At 40.7% G+C, this 13,256-nt stretch overlaps 1 protein-coding gene across 16 annotated transcripts in view; it reads right to left on the bottom strand.

The window, feature by feature from the left end:
- Positions 1-13,256, bottom strand: part of RBFOX1 (RNA binding fox-1 homolog 1) — a 1,150,020-nt gene that overhangs the window by 878,100 nt on the left and 258,664 nt on the right. For all 16 annotated transcript variants that reach the window (XM_064672743.1, XM_064672746.1, XM_064672735.1 and 13 more), the window contains exon 3: positions 4,965-4,997. In XM_064672743.1, the coding sequence (XP_064528813.1) occupies positions 4,965-4,997 (33 nt within the window). The remainder of the gene's footprint in view (positions 1-4,964; positions 4,998-13,256) is intronic.

Genomic DNA, 13,256 nt, shown 5'->3' with positions numbered 1-13,256 from the left:
AATTACTCATAGAGCAGCAGAAAGAATTATGATTCTACCAGGAAGAGAGCACGCTGCAAACTATCCAACCAGTAATAGTAGAACAATGCTGGTAGAGGCATATTTTATGAGCAAGTTCTGCTATCTGTTTAAACACACTCCTTTTCAAAAATGAATTAGTTCATTCTGGCATTAAACACAGGCAACACAAGCAGTGTGCTCCTGCTGGCAGTGAACTGCCCAGCTCTGCCACGAGATTTTCTTCATTTCGCTCGAGCCAGAGAGTGTTTTATGTTTTACCTGCACAAGTGCCTCAGAGCTGGGAAATGGTGTGTGTCCTAGTTAGAACAGCTGGGACCAGTTCATCACTGGATGGGTGTAACCCAAAACTGTGTATTCTATAGCCTTCCATGCCATTGCCCAGAAACTGTTACCAACAGACCATTACACCCTCTGCCCAGAGCAGCCCTGACTCCTCAGGCTATAAACTGGGTGTTAAGAGGCCTGTGAGACAGGAGGATGCTCTTGTCCTCACACCCTTTGTGGAGCTCCCCACCCTGAGGGAAGTGCTGGGCATTCCTGCCTGACCTGGAGGGTGTATATCTTGGAGTCTTGGGACTTTTATAACCACTCGTGGGATCCAGAGGAAGACTGCAGACCACCACTCTCAACCAGACTGAGACCACCACTCTCAACCAGACTGCAATCACCACTCTTGACCAGACTGCACCAGCACTCTCACCAACAGGTTTTCCCCCTCTTCCTTTACTTTGGACTCAGGGGGCCCAACAAACACCACTCAGTTCATGCCCCAGGGTGCTGGGTTATACATTTGGGTTTTGTGGGTTAAAACCAACTGCTTGTCTGTATAATGGTATTTATAGTATTATTTTATTAAATTGTTATTCTGACTTATAATCTCTCTTTTGAGTTGAGTTCATTTCCCCTGCTGGTTTACCTTTAAACCAGCACACCCAGGCAACACAAGCAGTGTGCTCCTGCTGGCAGTGAACTGCCCAGCTCTGCCACGAGATTTTCTTCATTTCGCTCGAGCCAGTGAGTGTTTTATGTTTTACCTGCATAAGTGGCTCAGAGCTGGGAAATGGTGTGTGACACGTGCCTGTCCATGAGCTTGCAAGGCTGGGAGCCCAGCTGGGGATCCAGGGGTTGGTGTAAGGCCCAAACCCACAATAATATCAGCCCTACGACCCCCCTGCACGGCGGATCTGCCCGAGACACCTTGCGTGTGCATCGCTCACGTCGCTCCCACCAACAGATTCCCACAGCACCACGGGATTTTTCATAAACATTTTACAAGCAAAAAAAAATCGATGAGAATTGTCTGTCTCTGTCCTGTCAGAGGATTTTTCTCCTCTCTCCAGCCCCCCCTCCTTCCCACGGAGCAGCGAAGGGCGGCTGAAGGGAAAACACGGGTTGGCCTTTTCCAAGCCACGCTGCTCCCCAGGCCTGACCTATTCCTGCCATGGGAGGGAAGTGGGGGACTTAAAAATGACATTTCCTGATAATCAGGGACCTTATGGATCACAGCATAAATCAGTCACACTGTTGCTATCATTAGAGCCACAGTCTGCTCACCACTCTGAGGTTTTCTGTAAACTCTGATTTAATGCCCTCCTTGGCTTTGAGCTGGTTTTGATTCCCGGTTTTATTGAGACATATAGGCAGCCTTTTCTTATGAGAGTGAAAAATAGGCTACCTTGACATCCCTCACATAAAAAGCAGGCAGAGAGCTAACACACAGTTATACTGAACTTGTATTTCAATCAGGCATGACCTCTCACTTCTCACAAGAAGGCCTTGAACTTCACTGTGTCATTTATTCAAATATTGCAGAGAAAAACGGGAATCACAAGCAGCCTTCTGTGCTCTATTTCAGTAACATCAATTGTTTCAGAAAGAGGAAAAGAAATTATGCTTTCCCCAACATAAAGATTATTTGTACTAACAGCTAATTAGAAAGAAGAACACTCTAGAAAATGACATAGTTTGGTGAGACATCTTTTGATGGGGAAAAATGTACATACAAACAGCAACAAAAGGATTAGATGCTATATACCTGTATTGGACAAAGCAGAACTGAAAGAAAGTCATTCTTCAAACCATGTTGTTCCAGGGAATTACATGAAAAAATTATGATATTGTGTATGATTTTATTAGAGACTGTTCTCAGGCCCATTTTGTAATGACATTTTCAGGATCTGCTACATTTTTGACAAGAAACCAGGGTAACTTGTGATTAAAATCTTCCTATCTGACTACCTATGCACAAGTTTTTCCCTTTTTAAGATGCCTCTAACTTGCATATTTACAAGACTATGACACTTCAAGACACAGTGCAGGCAGATTTGGCAATTATTTTTGGAAGGCTCTGCTGCCTACAGCTTTAACTCTGTCACTATTTGTTGCCCTTTTGTGTCAAAAGATGGAAGGAAGGTCTTGGGATCACTTGTCAGCTTCCTCTAGATGAACTTGTTTCTCTACACCTGGTATGTGGCAACCAGCATTTGGAAAAAAAACCCTGACTGGTTTGTATCTTCCTAAACCACTCAATAGTAACACAAACATGTTAATTTTCACCCAGACTTCATACAAAATTCAGTAAGAGAACACAGCTATGTCACCTAAGAACAACAAAAAAAAAAGGAATAAACAAATTTCAAGACTACTTGGATCAACAGTTCAAGAACAACCAAACAGCAGTTCTAATAAAAGATTTTAGAAAGCAAACACAAGCACTTTTTTTATTCAAAAGCAGACTAGAGATCTTATGACACAAACCCTACAGCAGCAGACAACACAGGAGCTCTAATGAGATAAGACATGATGCAAAGGTAAGCCAGAACAAGGGGATTTGGGGGTTTATCTTTCTCAGAACTGTTCATGAAGACCCAAAATAAAAATAAAGTAAAGTCAGGCAAAACAAAAAGCCACTTTCATCAAACCTGAGGAAATGTTTTGTGTCTTGTCACCCACACGGTTATTTAAGGTGTGTTGGCCTCAAAAATACACCAGAACTGTGCTGTTATCCCTCATATACAGTGTGCTGTGCAGGACTCAGGAATAAATCTTGGGAAGTTTGCCATTCCAAAGGAGTCATTTCCCTGAAGCTGAAAACTGTCCCTCTAAAACAATCACCAGCCAGTTCTGCATGCTTATTATCCTTTTTAGTTGCTATTTTTGTGAGTTATTCCACTCGGTTCAGTCAGAGGATTTCCAAACAACACTAAGGCTCTGATTCAGGAAAGCACTTAATTATCCTTTACCTTCAATTAGGATTTTCCCTGTATTGGGGAACTTTGGCATTCCTTCTGAGTACTTACCTGAATGGAAGGAGCAGCATCAGATCTGCACCTACAAAGTCCATGGGCTGGAGCACAAACATCAGTGGATGGTTTTAGAGAACAACCAAATGTGTTGACTCAAGGTTTTCAAATGATTAAAGTACCAACAAACAAAGCAACTCAACTGACTGTCTCAGAAACTTGTAATATTCCCAGAATTTTATACACACAAGATAAAAAAGTACATGAGAACATCTTACAAATAAATAAGGAAACGGACTTTATATAAGGGAGCAGAATCAGTAGTAGTACCTCTACAATGACAAATCTCAGCCCCCAAAAATCCCATTACAGAACAAGAAAGTGGAAGTGACTGTTTATTAGTAGGCTCTGCTGATATCAGAGCACCAAGTATTTAAAAAGTGCAGCAGGGAAAAAACAGACACAAATCCTACTCCCCAAACTCCCCGAGACAAGCCAAGTATGCAATTGAATCAGATCAACTAAATTGAACGCTAATATTACAGTCTTAATCTAAATAAAAATGAATAATCTCATGCTTTTGCAGTATGCAAGTGAACTTGTGTCCTTGTTCTTTGAAGTAACTAGCACAGTTTATCTATTCTCTTTAATAATGCAATTTAATTTACCAAAGGTTCGTATTAAAAATTTATCTGACTCCAGCAGTTAGAGTCACCTAGACATTTTGTCACAGTTAAACATTAGCTTTGGAGTACATCACAAATTCCCCACTGTGAGTCCGAGAACTGTTTCATATAGGAACACTCTGAGCTTCCAACTGACATTACATTTAAATGACTCAGGGCCTGTGCAACGAATAAAAATATCTGTCACTTGTTAAAAGTGCAGTGACTTGTTCAACAGCAACATTCAGAAGGGACAAATGCAGTCTAACAGCTAGTGGTCACAAAGGACTGACACTTTTGCTTTAGCAATCAGTTATTCAAAAGATACTCCAGTAATAATATTTTCACCTCTAAGAAGACCATTAGACCATTTGAACCACATAAACTACTCCCACATCAACAGAAAAGCTGACAAAATAAATGAGAGTCCAAAATAATCAAGCTAAACTACAGCAATGTCAAGCACTCAAGGCAGGCGACATAAAATACCACCAATGTCACTCCAGCATTTAATAAGAACTCCCTGGTGTCATTCTGTCCCAAAATAAAACTTCTCTTTGATATCCCAGGCTATTCCAGCAGCTCATGGCACATGGCAGCAGAAAAGTGAGGCGAGCCAGACATGGAGTTGGACAGAACACAGGGCAACCCCCAGAACCAACTCTGGAGTAGAAACAATACCAGCTTTGCAGAAACATGGAAGGGCATGGAGCAAAGTTCAGAAAACCACCTTCTGTGGGTGGGAAATTAAAGCACATGCTAAACAAACCTCTGATCTACACAGTTTCAATGCCATGGAAATCTTCAGAAAGACCTGCACGGTGACAAAACTTTCCTGGAAGGACTTTATCACCTTAAAAGTTGTTGTAACATGACCAGAATCCCAAAGATTGCCTCATTAAACACTAGGAGCAGCACAAAAGCCAAACTGAAGTAACTTCAATTTTCACCCCCAAAACTGTAAGCGAGCTGGCCCCTCTCTCAAACCTGCAGACAACTGTTTAACATTCCACCAGGATAAGACAGGATTTCCGACCTCAGCTTTGCTGGCATCCAGCGTTGTCAAAACCTGAAAATTACAGGGAAAATGCATTAGTATTGATTCAACAAAACAGGAGTGGGATTAATTGGCTTTTGAGGTAACTGACATCAATTGGTTGTTGTGGCTTGAGGGAATAGAACTGAAGAGAACTGTCTTTCACACTGAGGAGACTGTTCACCTCTCCTGCCCATCAGAAGGCGAAGCCAGGTATAAATCAAGACCATGGCAATATTCAGAAATATTGGGTAAAAATTCAGCAACATCCCAAAACAGAACTGGAAAAGCATGTTCTTGGTTTTACCAATTTTTCATTTACTTCTGAACAGAGATGATGAGTAATGCAACTATAAGCTATTCCAACACATCCACACAATTCCCAGGATAGACTTTGAAAGCAAGCTGATTTAGTTCCACGGTGATGGAAGTAACAGAGATTACAGACCACATTCCATCTAAAATGTGACAAAGAAAGGTTTGCCAGATTCTGTTGGGCACAGCTGTCTGGGGTTTGGCTGCACAGGAGCTGTGGGGGCTCCAGGTCTGACTTACAGCAACCCTGGGCACAAACAATGAGTTCTCTCTGCCAACCCAGGGTTGCACTGAGCTCAGTTATGGTTGGTGTCTAAATCTAGAGAGTTACAAATTCAGCCACTATCACAGACTTGCACAAGATTTACTTCAGGTGTCACAGAAAATTGTCATTTATATTAAAATAACTGAAACACTTTAAATAGGCACAGATACACTTTCATATTATAGGTCAAACAACACACATGAAGTTAATAAGCTGTCATTAGGCTAAGAACGGGCTGTTAAACCGTGTTTGTAAAACAAAAAATCTTTGTTAGAACTTTATGTCACAATATTGTCACAACTTTAGAGGGTTGAAAACCCCTTAATAGTCTCCTCACAAATTCCAGACTGACAGCCAGCTATAATTCTGTCTGCAGGAGAATAGATCTTTCTTTATGTTGGTGTTAATCATCACTTTTAAGGGACATCACCAATTCTCCCCAGCTCTCAGGAGCAGGAGAGGGAGTGACCAGCCGTGACTGTCTGAGGGAAGGGGAAGGAGAGCCCAGTGTTTATGGAACAGAGCTCAGCAAAGGAGACAATTTGTGTGCAGAGCTGCTGTTCAATGGGAGGTGTCTGTGGATTCATCAAAATGTTGCTTCAAAGGAATTTAGGAATGGAATTTAGGAATGGAAATGAACTCCTGCCACATCACAACAGGGTACCTGCAATCACAGTTATTTAATTTAACCTGATTCAAACCCAGGTTCAGCTCCATTTGAAACGTGCCACTGATGGGATTTTTGAAGCTGTTCAAGAATTTCTCTCACACAAGCAGAAGTTAACTTATTTAAATTCCATTTATTTACAAACAACCTATCACCTTTTTCTGTTATTCCTCTTCATTGACACTATTTAGTGTTAGCAATTATTTTTCCTTCCCAACAAGAACCTCACGTAAAGTCACCACATCCATTCCCTGCCAACATTCCATTAGGTCATTCTGGAAGTGTCCCCTCACAAGAAAGTCCTTCTACTAATAAACTCAGTAGAGTTACACTCTACTTACAATAATTTAATTATTTCCTGGAGGCAAATGACTAAAAGCATGTATTGTAGAGGATGTACCCAAACCTAGCTTAACTTAAACCTCCAGAATTTGGAGTGGAGTTTCCTGGAGCTGCCATAAATCCTGCTCTAAACCATCTGTCAGAGGTGCCTGTCTCTCTCTATCAGCTGTGCAAGTAATGTGAATAGAGCTGAACAGTGTGACTATTCCAGCCCAGGACTCACTAATGCCTTGCAAGGCAATTACTCTTCTATTTTAATAATTCACCTTACATGTCCAAAGGCTGTATTTCTCTTTTACACAGCTGTACTTTCCTGTTGCTTTACAATCATCCACTGGACAGCTGGACCACTGGACATTTTATGCCCTTATCTTTCTTCTCAAGTTATTGTCTGATAAATCCCTGTTCAGCAGTTGAATTCCAGTCAGTTCCTAGAAGCATGACCTTTTACTTGGTATTACTAACATTAATTCACTTTTATTTCCATCTGCTAGACCATCCATCTCTTCCTGGATAACATACCCGGCTCTCCTACGTTAGCAATTCCTCCCAGCTTTACATTTTTATCAAATTTCATTAGCACATTCTTATGCCAAGCATACTGATGAAAAATTATCAAATGAAATGACAAATAACTCAATACAGGGACGCTGCTAAGAGAAGCATTAAGTTGAGCAGTGCAGATACCAGCAGGGCAGGGTACCAGGCAGTCACATTGGAGTTATCCTGGTGAAATACTTCAGCTATCCTAGAGAAAAACTTGAGCAGCCCAAGCCATACAGCTGAGAAAACTACTGCATAAAGGCTGGACACAGAGACATGAACATATCCTGGGTTATTTCTGAGAACTCCATAAAGTGATCCTCATACCAGAGGGATTATAATCTTTAATAGTATGCTCATCACTATAAAAGTGGAGACAAAGATGGAGTGTTTCTATTTAAAATAATGACAGTCCTCAAGTTAATGTTTAATTAATAAACAGTAAAACACATTAATTTAATATTATGGGTCAAATAACACTCATGAAACTAATGAGCTGACTATTGTTAGTCTGTGAAGACCTGACAATTATCTTAAAGTTTTAACAGTGATTTTTATTTAAGTTTATGTATCTTAATGGAGTGAATTATCATCCTATTTGTGTGACTGATTTCTTCCCATCCCCTTCCCCCAGTCCCTGAAACTTGTAATTTCTAGACCAGCAGCTGTGTCTTCTGTCATGTTTGAGGAGTGAGTGAATGAAGACACAGGAGCAGCATAACGTGTATGACACAGAACTGCAGTTCCAAGTCATTCTTTGCCGTGGGATTTTGCAGGAATGTCGGTGTGTCACGGTGTGATCACTCAATTAAATCCTCTCAGAAGGTATTGCCGGGTCTCAAGCTCCTTAAGCAGAGCAACCCACTGAGATCTGTGGCCAAGCCACCCCAGCCACAAAACAATTTATCCCCCCCCATCCTGGGCAATCCTGGGTAAGGAAGTACATTTATTATATTTCTGTCTTGATTGTTCCAGAGAGAGGGAGTGGGGACAAACCAAGGGGAGGAGCAGAGAGGAGAACTGGGGTGCACACGAGGCGCTGCCACAACTTATTGATATTTTGTGGGGCTGGTGGTTTCCTTTGGAGATTATCCCACTGCAACAGCCCATTGCTGTGCCCCGTGGTTTGTGTGAAGTATGATATTCATTTCCTGGCTCCTGCTGTCCCCCTGACATTTCATGTACTGCTTAAGAACACAGCAATTTCACCCAGAGAAATCACAGCTTGGCTGAGGGATCCCTGTCCTTCTCACAATAATCCCTCTGTGACACAACAAAACCACGGGTTTATATCACCTTCTCAAGGAAGCTGCAATTTATTTTTCTTGTGCTAAAAGCTCTGCGTGACTGACAGCAAAAAATCCTTACAAATGGCTTTTTTACTACTTCTGAAAGTTGCACTCAATTCTGAACTTTCCATTCTACATAAGCAATCCCATGAATACTGACAAAAAAGGAGATATGCTGATAACTCTGCAAACACAGTGAAGTCTTTTAAACTATGTTTACTGCTTTTAGCATTTAGAAAGGTCTTATCTTGAGGTGCATAAATACATAGTTCCTCTCTCCAGGATGAATAGAGGACAATATTTGCCATTCTAAACCAGAATGCAAATAGTTGCTATTTGTTACATATCTCAAGCCAACACCTTACCAGAAAGAAATAAGGGAAACCTTCTTGAATAAAGAAAGCTCCTGAAATAGAAAACTGGAAAGCTCATTTAATGTCATTTTTGTTTTAAATATACATTAAATTCCCCCGTCAAACTTTAAAGAGATAAAAGGAGATAAAAATTGAAAGGTACATATTATGAGCCAGGATCCTCATCATTCCTGTGCCTAAAAGTCCAGAACCATTTCAATGAACTGTCCCATCCCATCCACATGTGAAGTCCTTTTTCTCTTACCCATTTTTCTAGAAATGAGATTTTCTTCCTAGTTTTTTCAGCTTCTCACATCAACATGTACAACGTAAATGTACAATTTATAAATGTGCAATTACAATTTACAAATGTACAATTCCTGTACACTTTAAAAAACACAGGTTTTGCCTTTAATATCTTCCCCTCTTCCCAGGTTCCTATGGAATGACAAAAGGCATTTAAAAAAAAAATGACAGCAGGATTTTAAAAAAAATATGCTGCAAATAAACATTTAAAATAAGCTGAAGAAAACCATCTCCTGTACTTTGGAAATTTTTTTGGAATATTAGGCAAAGAGGATTTTGAACATAAAGAAAATATAATGGAATTGAAATTGTCAATGATAAGGCAGATTTGGGTTTATTTCTTTTTTCTCTCACCACTGATGTTAATAAAGTGACCTGAGAGCTATTTCCTTCAACAATTAAACATTCCAGAAAGTAATTTTATCAGAATACACCTTTTGATGCCTGTAAACCACCTCTCATTTTTTGTAGGGCTGTTAGAGGACAAACACAATTACTTTTCATGTCCTTTCATGAACTTTTCTGCAGCAACAAGTGGCACAGGTGGCTGAACATGCAGATCATTCCAAACTCTGCCACGAGGGTTCAGAAAGGAGGAAACAATAAGCTACAGTTCTGTTTAGAGACAGAACTTCACTTCTTGAACACAAAATATCTGAAAAGACTGTCACCCACACTCAGTGTCAACCAACCCCTCCACTGCTTAACTAGTCCTGAAAGTGCTGCACCAACACACCTACAAGGGAAATAATCAAGATTTGCACTGACAAGATCAAGGGCAGAAACCTGACCAGGTTCTGGGAATGTGCTGGCACTTACCTGAACAAATGGCAAATCCTGCTTTTAAAGGTTTGTCTCCCTGAGCTCAGGCAGTATCAAACATTACAATTTGATAATCACTGTGCTGCAACCTTTTATTAAATTCTGGATGCACCTGTGGCTTGGGATGGCTCTAAGATTGATTGCCCACTGGCTTCTCCTGTTTTTCATCAGCTGGAGCAGTCTCCAGCCTGGCTTCTCAGGATTCAGAACATATTTCTGATTGTGATTCACAGGCCAGGCCACTGAGCAGAATTGGAGCTGTTGGAGCTATTTGGTGACAGGTTTGCAAAGAAACCAACCTTATGCTGAGTATTCATCACTACCTCTGCACTCCATTGTGGGAACAATTACCTGCAGCATCACTGCTTTGCTGTGATAAACAACAGCAGGGGAACAGGAGAAAAAAAAAGAAAAAAATACCCCAATCAACAAGCTACCCCCTTAGTAATGTTGCAATGTACTCTCTGGCACCTTGACTGTTGGCAAAATTAAAAAAAATAAGCGAAACCATATTGTAATATTTCCCTTCCTAAAGCACTATGCCTTTGAAACATGAAATTCTAAAGTATCTTGCCAAATGTAGTGAAGTAATCATGATAAATAGAGCTATAAATCTAAATTGTTCTTTTAACATATTTAAACATCTCCATCAAAAGCACCAAAAAATATGCATGCAGGAGAGATCACCTTCTTGCTAAAGCAGTTCTTCTTGCTAACTCATTAGTTTTCATTCACTTCCTTCTTGTTTCTAAAAGCAATCCTGGAAAGCAAATTAAAATTCACTTTTACATCCACACCCCTTAGACTGCCAAGTAACCCTTTATGTCCCGTTATAAACCTAATCCTTAATGGTCACCAAAGTTCTGAGTGTCAGGATGGTGGAACATGATCCAAAAACTAAGTCATGTAGGCTGCTTTTCTTCATTTGTGTTCATACTATTGTACTGACTCATGCTCAGATCAAATTCTAAACTAAAACTAATTTTTTTTTTCAATTGACATCTTGGATATTTTTTAAACTGGCTTTGAAGTCTTTAAGAGGTCCATTTATAGCAATTTGTCTCTTCACAACAGTAAACAAGCTGGACAAACTGAGGGCCTCTAGAATACAGAAGGAATTGGAACATGAAAATAAACACCTATATTTTTAAAAGCTTTAATTTTTTAAAAGGTTTAATTTTTAAAAGCCACCTGTAGATTAAGGCAACTAATGAAATCTATGTACACATGTACATACATTTGAGAAGTTTCTGGGATATACTGAGGGCCAGCTCTCTGAGGCTGCCACAGCACTAAACAATGTGCCATGGCTGTCACACATGACTGCCCATTAAAAAAATCCAATATACTAAAGACATACATGAATGGAATATGCTGAGTGGAAAACAGGGGGAATCAGGACTCATATTTCACAGATAGGTATCTTTAATTAAATTTTGCTCAGTTTATTTACTGCTTTGGATAGCAGCATTAGATTACTCCAAATTTATGTAAACTCAGGCAATGATTTTAGCAGCTGGTGAAAACTATATCTGCCCTTAACTGCTTCCTAATAATATATGTGCTGCTCAGCTAATATTGGCTGTTTAAGATCTTTCAACTAAACTTGCTATATAAATCAGTAAGCAAAATGTGGAGTAGTTATCATGGATAATTCACTCAATGTATGAAGTCTCAGTCATGATGTCATCTTTTTTAAAATTTCTGTAGGGTAACCTGGGTAAACTCAGCTAACTAAAAGGGAAGCAAGCCCCCAGAAATTTGTTTTAACTAATATGTACAGTGATCTTCATGAAACATGCTTTATGTTTGTGTGTCTGGTACAAAGCAGTTGGAAAATAACATGGTTTTCTCTTTGAAATTGGAATGCACTTTTACAAAGAAATCTGCACTGCACAGAACTTGCCAAAAGGCTCCTCTTTAAAATTGGGAATAAATCCCATTACTCTTGTAATGAAATAATGAGAGAAAACATCAGTACATAAAAAACCAACCATAAAAAATACCCAGGTTTTTATCTAGTGAAACACATGGTCTTTGCTGTCCTTTTAAAAGTAAACTTAGGTCTCCTTTATCCATATTTTTAGCAAAATATCCACATGTACTGCTGCACTATAACCTATGATAATCTTGGTAATTTCCATAAGTTCACCAAAACTAGGATTTCATACTTATTAGATGGTAGAAGTTCAGGAAAAACCCAGAGTGTAACTGCAATAAACTAAATCTGAAATTCAAGGTAAACAAAGCATTTTCAAGTAAACTGTCGAGCCACTGCAGCTTTTCGATGGATTCTGGTATAAATGACATTAATGCTCCCTGCTTAATTTAGCAAGGAAAAAAAAATTAACCAGAGTATAAATATAAACAAAAAGACCTCTGGTGGTTTTCTTTCACGTGTCAATAATTTTGCAAGGCTCCAGAGCACCGAGGCAGGAGCACAGAGTGAAAAGCCAGCGATGAAACGACTCCCTTGCCATCCCTGCCTCACAACAGCCAGCAGCACTATTAACACCATCCATTTCACCCAGGAGCAATAAACTCCCATTTTTTTGGAATGTCCACATTATGCCAGAATAATATAAAAATAGATGATGAAGCAAAAAGGAGATGGATTTAGCCCTGGTGTCCTGCAGTAGCTGCCATAATTGCACAGCCAGCTCATTATAGAAAGTCAGTCCCTTGAGCCTCCTGTGTCCCAGTTAAGCGACAGTAATAGAAAGCAGCTGTATGAGGACATTAGGTCAGCAGAATCATTAGCCCCGAAAATTGCATCACCATCACTCCTCTGCAGCAGCCAGGCCTTCACACACCATCAGGCTCCTAAACAGCAGGTCAAACATGATGATGAACTTAACCCAGTAACTCCATTAACAGTGACCTGTGGCTCGGGGCTCCCGGGGAGCCCACACCTCTGGAAACTTCCAGGGCTTTAATGAATTTTGGCTGTCACCCTCTGCCCTCAGGTCCCCCCAGCCTGGGGTTAGGCTGGGCACCAGGCAGAGCTGACTGGAGAAGTGCCCACAGGAGGGAATGTCCCACTGCCTTTGGCTTCCTCAAGGTCTCATTGCCTCTGTCTGGATAAAGGCACCACCATAGCAGGGATGTCCCAGGTCTGCCCTCATGGGCCACAGGAAGGTGGCACTGCCAGAAGCCACCACCATAAATAGGGACACATCCCAGGCCTGCCAAGCTCATGGGCCACAGAACGGTGACATCAGCAGCAGCCACTGCCACAGCAGGGACAGGTCCCAGGCTTGTCCAGCTCGTGTGAACACAGCAGCAGTGGGAGACACCTAAGTCCCACAGGTGTGTGATGGAGCAGCGGGCTGGGTCAGCTCTCCCAGAGATCACAGAATATTCTGAGTTGGAAGGGACCCAGAAGGATCA

This window comes from Pseudopipra pipra, chromosome 16 (genome assembly GCF_036250125.1).
Source record: "Pseudopipra pipra isolate bDixPip1 chromosome 16, bDixPip1.hap1, whole genome shotgun sequence".
NCBI classification, from domain to species: Eukaryota; Metazoa; Chordata; class Aves; order Passeriformes; family Pipridae; genus Pseudopipra; species Pseudopipra pipra.
Note: the sequence above shows the minus strand (reverse complement) of the source record. Positions and strands in the feature narration are given on the sequence as shown.